At 43.7% G+C, this 12678-nt stretch overlaps 1 protein-coding gene across 1 annotated transcript in view; it reads right to left on the reverse strand.

The window, feature by feature from the left end:
* Positions 1 to 12465, reverse strand: part of LOC119448501 (uncharacterized) — a 36230-nt gene extending 23765 nt beyond the window's left edge. Inside the window, exons 1-4 of the mRNA XM_037711765.2 lie at positions 12177 to 12465; positions 2924 to 2987; positions 2383 to 2468; positions 597 to 689 (exon numbers count right to left, since the gene is read on the reverse strand). Of these exons, the coding sequence (XP_037567693.1) occupies positions 597 to 689; positions 2383 to 2468; positions 2924 to 2987; positions 12177 to 12251 (318 nt within the window). The 5' untranslated portion in view covers positions 12252 to 12465. The remainder of the gene's footprint in view (positions 1 to 596; positions 690 to 2382; positions 2469 to 2923; positions 2988 to 12176) is intronic.
* Positions 12466 to 12678: the final 213 nt, after the last annotated feature.

Here is a 12678-nt window from a genome sequence, read left to right on the forward strand (position 1 = left end):
CCCCCTTGTAAAATAACCCTGCCCCCCACTTAGGCCGCAGGCCAGTACTGTTCCTTCCTAATAAGGATATTTTAATTCATTCGTGCGACGTAGTGGCCGGTTCTGCACCTCGTTTGAGCAATGAACATCCTCTCAGTGGCTTAGCCAATCAACGCGTTCTGAAAAGCGATGTGCCCGAAAATTATCGATTGAAAGTTTAGAGAGCGAGCAATAGTTTAGAGACCGCGCTATCAGCAAGAGAAAAAAAAAATAAGTATATTCATGCACAGCCGGGCAGCGTGGAATTCAATCAGTAGGTTGCACTCGTTGCTATGGGCGCACCCGGGCTGATTTCCGGCTGGAAAAAGACGTTCGCGGAACCTGTGGTCTGCCTGTGGACTACAAACTTTTGTTCGCAAGTGTACGTTTACCGCCACAAGACAGTCACCACCCCCGCTAACTCAGACACAAGACAAGACGTAGAAAGGTGCACAACGTTCCTGAACGTAAAGAAAGAAAGAAAGAAAGAAAGAAAGAAAGAAAGAAAGAAAGAAAGAAAGAAATGGTGGCACTCTGCGGCAATATAGGAGTCAGTGTTGCAGAGAACGCAGACTTACAAGGTCCTTGATGAAATACAGTGACAGTGCAACGTCCAGCGCTGTTGTCATGGGCACAAATGTTAACCAAGGAAGTAGCAAAAGGCGGTTGTCCTGTAAGAATGAGCGGAACAATGTGGCACTTAGGGTTGTGAAGTTGTAAGTAACAGGACCAGAAGTATACAGATATGAGCACCAAGGGTATGATTAATGTCACATAATAATAATAATAATAATAATAATAATAATAATAATAATAATAATAATAATAATAATAATAATAATAATAATAATAATAATAATAATAATAATTATTATTATTATTTATGCACACCAAGAACAAATACATAGTAGGCGGGCCTGTCGAAGCCTGAATGGCTTGTGTGACTAGGCCCGGCAGCGCCGGCAACAGCGATGAGATCAGCGTATATACATACAGACGTTACCTTAATGCCGACAAAAAATTGTGCAAAGAAAAAAAATTAGATACATGTTATTCCAATGTAGCGTGAACATATTTTCACGCTTACATAGGCAACAAAAATTAAATACATGTTATTCCAACGTAGTGAACATTTTTTTCACGCATGTATAGACCAAAAAACAAAATTAAAAACATGTTAAGACAAAGTAGTGAACATTTTTTCACAGATATATATATACGTACAGGTTAAGGCAACCAAATTACATCCAATAAACATATACCCATACAAAACAGAAAAACTCAAATGGAAGATGACATTTTCTTTAAAGCCCTTTTTGACTGAACCGAGAAAATTTCGTCAGGCAGATCATTAAAGATTTTTGGCACATAGACAGATCGTCGTGCCTCACCATACCTAGTTGATGAACGAGGAACTTTAAAACGCTTGTTGTCCCTCAAAGGTCGAGGGGCTACGTATTTCTCTCTGAATTGGTCGTTCCAAAAATGACGAAGAACAATAATAATAATAATAATAATAATAATAATAATAATAATAATAATAATATAATAATAATAATAATAATAATAATAATAATAATAATAATAATAACAGAAATAGCTGTAAACATACGCATTGCGCACAAGGACAAACAAGAAGTGACAAAACAAACTGAGCGACATGCGTTCGAGCTGTCACTTCTTTGTTTTCGTCCGAAATTCACTACGTCTACTTCTCGTAATGAATACCTAGCAAGCCAAGTTGCTACTATCCCAGAAGAGTCAGAATTGGCAGGCTGGAGAGTACTGGTAAAAATAACTCTTGAGGCCATTTAAAAGCATCACGTAACCAAGATCACGGCCAGTGAGATATATGGTTATGAAACACACATAACTCTGACAATATGCGCCTTGAAATAAGAAAGTCGACACTACTCACCAAAAGTACCGGGGAACGTAGTGCAATAGACATGCATATCAAACACGCAACTGAACGAAGAAGTATGTAATACAAAACTTTCACAGCAGGTCTTTACAGGGAACAACATGCGCTTACGGCAAATATGAACCAGGCGTGTTCGCAGTCATCGGCGCTTTAATGTTGTGAGGCATGCAGTTAATCATACGTAACCTAACATCCAGCTCTATTGGAAGATCGTAACCTCGTTTGAATTATCGCTTATCAGTAAACAGTGTTTCCTGCACGCGTCTGTCATAACCCGTGAGGTGAGCGACACTAAACACAGTACTTTTTGCTTGATTTCGGCTTTTTGCTTTGGAAAATTACGCTTTATAATAAAAAAATTCGTTGAAAACATACAACGTACTCGAGGCGAAACAATGAGCTAACTATGCAAAGATACCACAGCTTGATGCACTGCTTACGATAATCAAGGCCAAGAGAAGCACCACGGAAAATATTACGCACAGTCCGAAGAAGCTCAAGAGCAAAAGAATCAGTGAGAATCCCACTGGAAAGAGAGAATAAAGTTCGAGATTAGTCACGGCTTCTCCTAGAAAGCATAAACAGTTGCATCTCTTGTTCTACACATACAAACGTTTGAGGAAAAATTTTCAGGTGAGGCGGCGGCGAGGCAAGCCCTCGACGTCCCCTCATGGGAGGCTTAGGCCCGGCCATCTTAAAGTGCTGGTTCCGCAATAAATGTTTATTCCTCCTCCTACACCTCCCCGTCACTTAAGTGCTCGAAATATTTGCACGTTGGTGCTTTGCACATCATGTTTGAAGTTTTTTCGCTTGTCGTCACCTATCACTGCGGCTTTGCCTTCATCTTTTCTTCACAGCTGAACACTTACCACACTGTGTATACTATAATGCTAAGCCAATTGGAATGGAAACTTTATCTGTTGTGAATAAGAATGCAATTTCCGTCTTCTCTTCTATCTAAATCGAAAACAGTTTTCTTACCCGGTGAGTGGAACACAGAGCTGACGTGGGATCCCCCTGTAGCGACCAGCATTGTGTACAAGATCTGGAATGGTTAAAATATTGTTACAACACTATTGTTAATTAAGACGAATCGTGCTATAGAACCTGAAGATGTCAGCTCTATTAAGGCAAGGTTTGCTACTTCATATAAGGTGTTTGAGAGCACACGAAGAATACAAACAAAAGCAAAAAAAGAAATAATTAGAAAGACGCTAATAGAAATAAACAACTAAATAAAGCCACGATCTTTAACAAAAGGTTGAAGAATGTATAATAAAAAATCACAGCATATCCACGGGGTGAATGATGATGAGTGGGCGAAGCTCCGGAGGGAATCATCGGATCTCCCGCTTAAGGAGACGCTAGCACAAACGCGTTAGAAACGTGCAGTACTCTCTAGTAAGGGGGAGCGGCCACAGCGTCTTACGCAGCCATTTACACATGCCGGAACGTGCACCGCGTTTGCCCACGCCATCACATGACTGCTGAGAGAGTATACCCCCTGTATTCATAAACGCTCCTCGACTTGAACTTGACTTGCCACCGCCTTGGGCAGCGCGTTCGAAACGCGTTGAAGGTAAGGCGGAGAGGCCACAGCGTCTTACACCAGCTTCTTACACGGGCCGTAACGCGCTAGCACAAACGCGGTAGAAACGCGCTAGAAACGCGGCCTTTCGTTAATGTTGGGTATTTATTGCCATCGTGGTGCGTGTGTCTATGTACGCTTCGTGGCGTAGTGGGCTAACGCCGCGCGCTCGGAAGCGAGGGGTCCCTGGTTCGATTCCGCGCTACGGACACAACTTCGGAATTTTTTTTCTCATTTTTCTCAGACTGGTTACACACTACTACTACGACGACGGGGACGGAACGGGTGCCGCTATAAGGAGCTTCGCTCCTAAAAATTCACCGCAACTTTCCACTCTGTGAAGATAGTCGAACAGCGAAGCTGTGTTAGTTACACCGAGTGTTGCATGTGCATGTGTTGCACGTGATGCAATTGCGTAAACACAGATCTATAACAGGAAGTTATATTATACTGAAACGTTGCGAGGTGAAAAGAGGCAGCGACTTCCGACGCTACTCGACGAGTGTCCAGCTCTGGGTCGAAACCTGCCGAGCCGCCGCCAGAGCCATCGGCTGCAGTCACGGACACCGCGTGCGTTCGGCGCGAACGCGGGGAAACGCAGACGGCGTCAGCAGCAGCTCTGCGCGTTGTGCGTTATCCAAAAGGGCACGCCGCACGGAAACACGTTATCTTATCGCCACTCCTCCTCGCGTCCATTGCGGCCTCTGATTGTTCGCCTCCTCCTCTAGCATGCCTTTCCTCCTCTGCTGGCCACGTGACCTGCGTGACGCCGAGCAGACGGCGAAGAGTCGACCAAGAACAGTTTCGCTGTTAAAAGTCATGACTGGCTTTAGCATAACAGCAGGGCCTTCGTCCACAGTTCTGCTCTAGAGCCCTAGGAAATAACCAGTCCGTATTCGCCTTTGGATACAAAGCGAAGTCACTGCTGCTAACTTCGCGATAGTAAATCGGGTGCGGTGACACAGCACGTGCACACTGTCACCCAGTAGTTTCACTCGGTTCGCAGCGGCGAACTGGGTGCTCTATCACATCATAGACAAGCAGTCTGCGAAGGAAGCACCATGAGGGCAGCGTCAAGTGAGAATGACGCGTAAGGTTTAGAAACGGTCGAACAGGCTGACTGGTTTGCCGCTTCAGCTGCTCCAATAGCTGCAAAGTCTCACCTTTTCCCTAACATTTACTAGAGGCAACCGAATGCCGCATTTACTCGGTTAAGGCCTATAGCTTTTTTTGTTGTTGTTGAACTTTTTTAGAGGGTGCGGACCTTAAACCAGTCAGCCTTACTTATGCTATCCACTATTTGCGAGTGGAGGTAGCTGAAACGTTTTTTTTTTTTTTTAACTTTCACTCTTTAAAGGCGGAGGGCTTACAGAAGGGTGGACCTTATATGGATAAGTATGCAAGATTGCCTTTTTACTTCTTGTATTCTTGTTGATTTATTGCGTCACTCTGGCGTTTGTTTGTCCAGCGCGTGCAACTGTGCAATGACCACGCTATACATAAAGCGAAAATGAAATCGATGTGATTACAGGTTAAACGTCATACTCCACGATACAAATTTTTACGGTCTTAAACAGTGCTGCATCAGATTTTTTTTAAGGTCAACTGTAGCAGTACGATAATTCCACTCCTTGATGGGGACTACTTGTAAAAGGAGACATTACTAGCACACGAGAAATCTAAATGTACAATTGACTTAATAACGAAATTTCACTCATTAACTCCTAAACTAATAACTTACATATTGCAATTTACAAATTGGAGCGAGAGAATTCGCAGGCACACTTCACTCGGAATGATTACCCAGGTAGGCGTCGGGTTAGAGATATGCAATCTCAAAATATTTTACAAAATGCCTTGCACTGCTTAGAAGTTGTTTCGTAAAAAAAATGTCCCAGTTTCGCCCTAAGGGCGAAGCAATGAATGCGATAGCAACACAGCAATGTCATACGAAGTAAGGTGAGCGGCTTTGGTAGCAATATGAATTGTAGTAAACATGAGCTAATTAAGTAAGCAGGTGTGCCGCGGCGTAAGTAGACCGACATGAAGAGAGACTCGATGACCACGAGAAGGCGCGTGTGAAACGGTGGTGTTGATGAGAAGCGCTTCCCGTGGGCAGCGCGTGCAAAGGGACACACCTGTAGCGCTGCACTGCCGATCCGGGCAGCATTACATGTGTAGCGTGCGTTGGAAAATGTGGCCCGACTATTACTAACTGAATGAACAAGCGTGGTGTGAGCGCGCACAAACAAACATGAATAGATCACACTGAATGACTGCAGACAACGACTGTCAAAACGCTGGCAGCAAACCCATATGCTGCAGCGGGCGATGGTACGTGTACGTGCGGTCTATCGCTGCAACAGAAACTGAGCGGCGAATCCACAGTGCATAAAGGTCGGAGCCGTGTGGAGATAAGAGACGGTGCGGGCGAGCGACGAGCGCGGTTGTTGGCAGAGTAGAAGTGCGCCCCCCCCCCCCCCCCCCGCTCCCTCCGGCGCTGGCTTCCCGCTTCCTTGCTTGCGCGTGGGAGATTGAGTGCGTTCGCTCTCCGTGATAGCGCGCGTCCCCGCACGCTTCCGCTCGGGCATACGGTGCGCGGCGAAGATTTTATCTATACGAAACCTCACGGCGACGGCGACGCCGACGGCAGAAATGCGGTTGAAGTGTCCATATAATTGCTATCGCAATAAAAGGAAGAAAAAACGGTAACTGAAACAACACTACGATTTGCCTCAAGTTCAACGCCGCTTATCTCAAGAACTGGCGCTAGCTTCAAAGGTCATTCCAAGTAGACGTGCCTTGAGAACTCGAGGCATTTAATTCATCTATCTCAGCGTACACGTGCCCTAAACAAATTAGTTCGAATTTTCTTCTAAAATTTTGCTAGTTCGCGAAAATTTATTCCTACTTCTCGTGTGATTTCTGTCGGCTAAATTGAGTAATTTACCTTGACAGTAGAATTCTATCTGGCACAGGTGACTTCTTAAAATTTTTCGAAATAGAAAAAAAATAGTGGCCCTTCCCCTGTCGAGAAAATGGGGGTAAGCGAAGCTTGTCGTGTTCCGCTGAACGAATTGCACTGACGGGTACGACGTTGTGCTCGAAACACAACCGGTCACACGCACATACAGTGTACAAGAATGTACACGCACAGCAGCTAGTTCCGAAGTTCCGGTGAGAAACTCGCGTTGAAACCTGACTGGCGCACCGGAGAAGTTGGCGCTAGCGTTGCTGAGGCGTGCACCGCCGTTGTCGGGTCCTGGACAACGTTTTTAGATTACTTGAACCTAATCTAAAAACGTTGGTCCTGGAGGATTAGACGACGCTGACGTTTGGCCTCAACAATGCGCACCCTTTAATTGCCACGTCAACGACGAGCCCTTTCGCGAGCGCGTTCATTCTGGATGGATTTTAATGAAATTTCTACAAAATTAAGTCTGTCCGTTACGTAAGACAAGGAATGGCTCATACCCCCGTAAACGCGGCCTCCCCATTACGATGACAGCTGTGGAAGCAGACGACGATGACGAACGCGGGAGCAGTGCCACAAGCGCGTGCCGAGCACCTGTGAAGCTCTGACAGCAGCTGCTTTTTTTTAGCGTTACATCGCCGGCGCAGGCTAGCGTATACAAGCTTTGCTTGAAAAAAAAATAGGAAAGACAAAGACACCTGTTAAAATTGACTCCCGTTCTCCGAAACATAAATACATTTGCAAACGTAAACCTACTCTATACAGAGAGAGAATATTAGATTTAAATTGAGTCTCATAGCCTATTTTGGGGAGTGTGTAAGAATAATTGAAAGAGGGATTAGTGTGGCTCGCCATGGGAGCTTCGCATGCGAAGCTCCATAGTGAGTTAAGTGTTCCCTATACTCGTGCACTGAAGGTATGAGCCAAAGTGCTAAGCTCAAGCCACAAAGCAAATATAAAGGACGCTACGGTGTCGTTGAGCGTGGCTTAGCCCCCCTCGGTGGCTGCATTCAAAAGTTTCACAGTGGCAAATGTAAATGAAGAATAGTTCAAATACCTGTTACATGACAGGTCTCAAACCATGCTCGGATAGAGCAACCAAAATGATAGCACCCGTTCAATTTATACCCCCGCCGTAGTTCTCGTCGCTACAATTCATATAGAACGATGGCCTATTGCGGCGAACACAAATGAAGACCTGAAGAGAAGAGACAAATGAAGAGAAGGTATAGCATAAGTTTTAAATCAAACTCATTAAAAAAACAAATTAGTTATCGTCAAGACTGTTGATAAAAGAGCAGTTTTAATACTACCGTTAATATCGAACAAAGGCCTTCCGTAGAATGAAGCGCATCTTTTTTTTTTTTTTTTGTATTGTCACTATATTGTCGATGTGTGCGATAATTAAAAGTCAGTAGGCCCTCGATTATTCTTCAGAGTTCAGTTCAGGTTCTTATTTACCTTTATTCAGCTGATAAAAAACCCGTTTTCTAAAGAAGGTATAGCGTATCTTAAATCACACTCATTTAAAAAATGCAAATTAGTTATCGCCAATATTGCTGACAAAAGTAATTTTTTTTCTCACTACCGTTCATATCGCGAACAATGGCCTACCATAGAATAAAGCGCTTTTTTTTTTATTGCTGTTATATTGTCGATGTGTGCGGTAATTCAAAGTCAGTAGGCCCTCGGTGATTCTTCAGAGTTCAGTTCAGGCTGTTATTCACTTTTATTCATCTCATAAAAGCCCGTTTTCTTTTACACCTGCGGGCGCGTATGATCTTATATAATAAGTGTGTCATCCTCACCTTACGCGCTTCGTATAGTTCAGCCCACTTTCATCATTTGTATCTGCATGCACGTGTTACCTCATCTGCGTATCATTCTGATGTTTGTGTACTGCGCACCTCAGACCACATCGCACACTAACGTGCCTCATTAACTCTTTGTAACTCGGTGTCTAAGAGCGTACACAGGCAGCTTACTGCCATCGTTTATCTGTATGCGATCCAACATATCTTGGATTACAGCGGGAGGCCTCGTTTGCTCTTCTTGGCTAACTTTGTGTTTGATTTGCCGAACATGTGCAGCTTTTTCTAGTTCCACATTACCATCTTTTTTTAATTCGAAAGCATTATATGCACCATTACACAAAAATCCGTTGTCGTCGGCGGCGGCGGCGTGACCGAGCGATGGTACGAAAAATGCCCGACGGCGCACTAAGTAAAAACACGTAAAAAATTTTCAGATTGACGTCAAATTGCCGTACATGCCGTACATGCGAATGCCCACTTTGTAAAGATGTAGTGATGTTGCGAGTACGAAGGTGATGTTGCTGCATGTCGAGGGAGAATCGTGATAAAAGGTGTGTGCATAAAGAAGTACGATACAGGCCACGACACGCAGTGTCACGTACCAGTTATGCTGAATCGGCCAAGAATGGGCACATACAGGGTGTTTCATTTTAGCTGCACCAAATTTTTAAAAATTGCCTGTGGCAGATAGCACAATTATAATCCTTGACCTAAACTACTCGATGAGGCGGCCATTACTTCCACGAGAAATCAAAATGCCTAATTGAGTAATTAGCATAATTACGCTAGTTAACTTTTTAATTAATAATTTTACGGCACATCTTTCAATCTACGAATTATAGCCGCTGAGTTCGCAAGGCGTATCCGCTTGGAACGAATTCTCAGGACTGAACCAGTTTTCAGATATTAATTTTTACGTGTCCGACGAAATGTATGGGCGTTCCAGTTAACTTTTTGAGAAAAACGCTGTTTTTGTGCATTGAAGCACAAAGTTAACTGGAACGCCCATTCATTTCGGCGGACACTTTGAAAATTATCTCGAAACTGGTTCAGTCCTGAGAATTCGTTCCAAGTGGATACGCCTTGCGAACTCAGCGGCTATAATTCGTAGATTGAGAGATGTGCCGTAAAATTATAAATTAAAAAGTTAATTAGCGTAATTATGCTAATTACTGAATTAGGCGTTTTGATTTCTCGTGGAAGTAATGGCCGCGTCATCGTGTAGTTTAGGTCAAGGATTATAATTGTGCTATCTGCCACAGGCAATCTTTAAAAATTTGGTGCAGCTAAAATGAAACACCCTGTATATGTATACCCATGGCATGTACCCAGTGGCCCGAGAATGGGTTATAGGCGATCTATGAAAAAATTGAAGAAGGTGTTGCATACCATGCGCTTTTTCATTAAGACGACTATGTGCTTGGGAGATACCAGCGGACGTTATATTATTTATTGTTTTATGACGCCCACATAAACGTATACTCTTGCACAAGTTCAAGACACGAGCGCTTTAGCATTTCACCCCCATCAAAATGCGGCACTCGTGACCGGCATGAAATCCGCGACCTCGAGAACGGCAGCGAAACCCTGTGGCTACTCGTCAAAGGTGGACGGCTGTATATGTGTAAACAACTACATATCCGACGCAATACTGACCGATCGGTGGATGCTAAACCCTGGTGGGCTACGCAGGGAAAGCTTCGCTTCCAAATACAAAACTGTAAACAGTGCTTTAAAAGAAAACTTAAAACGCTTTTCTGTCTAGCGTGCGTAGAACAAATACTCCTTAGACTTAGCATGATCTGCTGTCGAATATTAGTTTGCTCTTCAAGAAAATCGAGGTCTGCGAGAAAGAGAGAGCGAAAAAAAACACAAGGGGAGTAACAAGACACGCGTCCGGTCTGCTACCCTGCGCTGGGGTAAGAGAAGGAAGGTTTGAGAGGACTACATCTTAAGCTCCGGATTTTTATTATTTCCGTCGCTGCAATATCTATATTTGTTAAGTTGAGATGTTAGCAGGCATACAGATGTTCCCAGCGCAATAGAGGTTTCAACAGATGGTGGACGATGCAATTTCATTACTCCCAAAAAGAGGTGCTCCACTGAGCAAAACACGTACTTTCGTTTGGTATGTTTCACTTCTGCGGAGTGCCAAAGCACTGCCATTTACATCAAGTTTGTAGTATTGGAAACAAGCGCTGAGGAGCATTGTTGACTTTGACGAACAAGTTTTCAACCATGGATAAAAATTCCATACTTCCATCACTTAGCTGCAGACGTAGTCAGTCATTCGTTCGTCCTCTTTTTGTTTACAGTAATCTGTGGAATCAGCTAGCTTCTGTTTTCCTACGGGTTCCGCAGACTACTACCAGGGAGCAAAGATTCTTCCACGTTCAGCAGAAATTCGCTGCTGCACGTTTATGCAACAGTCAGTTTTTCACTCTTGATAACTTCTCGTCTTTCTTGTCCCATCTACGAGCTTCCTGAAGAGCCTTCTTTCTAGCCGCACTCGTCGCCGGTCTTTTCATTTTTTCTCTCTTCTTTCGTACATTATCCCTCGTCAAATGTGCACTTCTACCAATCGTCTGGTGTTCAAGCACCGTAATTTTATGTCACTCCTCGTGTACCTCTGTACTGTTTCCAAATGTTGCATTGCCTTGCTCAACTTTCGCTCATTATGTGTATATGTTTATTCTGTTCTTGTCATTTCATTCAATTTTTATCCCATATGTCCTCGTCGTAGGTATTTTTCCTTTTTATTTCTCTGCGCGCCAGTATTCGGACATCCGCTTTTTCCTGGGCACATAAAATAAAGATTGATTCATTGGTTTTCATAATTATTATTAAGTTTGAAAACGTCCAATTGACATAGAGAAACCAAAAGGAACCGACTGCCAACTACTATTGGAAAAGGCACAACGCCTGCCTGCTCTTCAGGAAGAAGTAATACAAACAAATATGGAAGACAAGGAGAAGGTAATGAAAGAGAAAAGAAAGAACACGATGAACAGATCGCGAAGATTAAAGTAAAACAACGTTCAATAATAGAGTACGGCAGTAGAAATAGAAAAAAAAATAACTGAGGTCAGATATATGGCAGAAGTAATTCATAGAGTTAGTTCATAGAGAAAAAACAAAGTTAGGCTAACTGTGAAAAGGGCGCCGATTCTTTCGTCGCAAGGCACCTGTACATATACCCAGCTTAGTTTTCGCCACAGGTTATTTCTGAACCTAACGTACAAACACGCAAGCACACACAGGCGCCCGAAGATCCACCACGCTATCCACATGTTGTGGCTGCGACCGTGACCTCGCACTCAAATCGAAGTTTGACATTTCTTCCAGCAAACTCTCCTGTCATATGACAGCTATGCAAAACACTGTTTCGGAGAAATGCACTCAGGTATATATATATATATATATATATATATATATATATATATATATATATACATTCCTAAAGCATGTACATGTGCATCGTCTATCGTGGCCATTCCGTTCCTCAGGAAATAATTTTTTTTGATCCCGATGTTGTATTTTCTAGCACACTCCTGGCAAACAGAAGGAAATTGTTTTTCTGCTTTCCCAGCTTAGGTAATTTTCCACAGTCATCATTATTATTTCCTATAATCGTTTGCTATCGTCGGAGTTTCCGTGAATAATAAAAATCACAGCAGCAGCAACAACAACAACAACAACAGCAACAACGACAACAACAACAACAACAACAACAACAACAACAACAATAATAATAATAATAATAATAATAATAATAATAATAATAATAATAATAATAATAATAATTTGTTTGTAGTCCATGGCCAGCCAGACAGGGCAATTCGCCAGATTCCCACTCACAAGCGTGTAGACACCACAGGCGAAGCTTCCTTTCCGCACTGACAACCAGCAGCAACAGGACCTGAGCAGTGCCATGACTCGCGCGGAAAGGACAACACGGGTCCCGCAGGAGAGCAGCAGCAGCAGCAGCGACTCACTTCGCCCAGCATGACGCGCCTCCTTCGGCTCGCGCAAGCGCACGCGACAACCGTACGGCACGGCGAGGAACACCCAAGTGCGAGCGCTGGGAGTGCACGACTGAGTCGCCGGAGCCCTAACGCCACTCCGCGCCGATCCGCACACTCGGAGAGAGAGGGGTAGCAGAAAGGGGAGAAAGACTGAGAAGGGCTTGCCGCTTAGTCGAGTCCTCCCTTACCGGTGGCGTCGCGCAGGCCGCCTTCACGCATTTTCTTCGCACTACCGCGTTTCTTTCTTTCTTTCTTTCTTTCTTTCTTTCTTTCTTTCTTTCTTTCTTTCTTTCTTTCCTTCTTTCTTTCTTTCTTTCTTTCTTTCTTGCTTTCTT

The sequence above is a fragment of the Dermacentor silvarum genome, chromosome 4 (genome assembly GCF_013339745.2).
Source record: "Dermacentor silvarum isolate Dsil-2018 chromosome 4, BIME_Dsil_1.4, whole genome shotgun sequence".
NCBI classification, from domain to species: Eukaryota; Metazoa; Arthropoda; class Arachnida; order Ixodida; family Ixodidae; genus Dermacentor; species Dermacentor silvarum.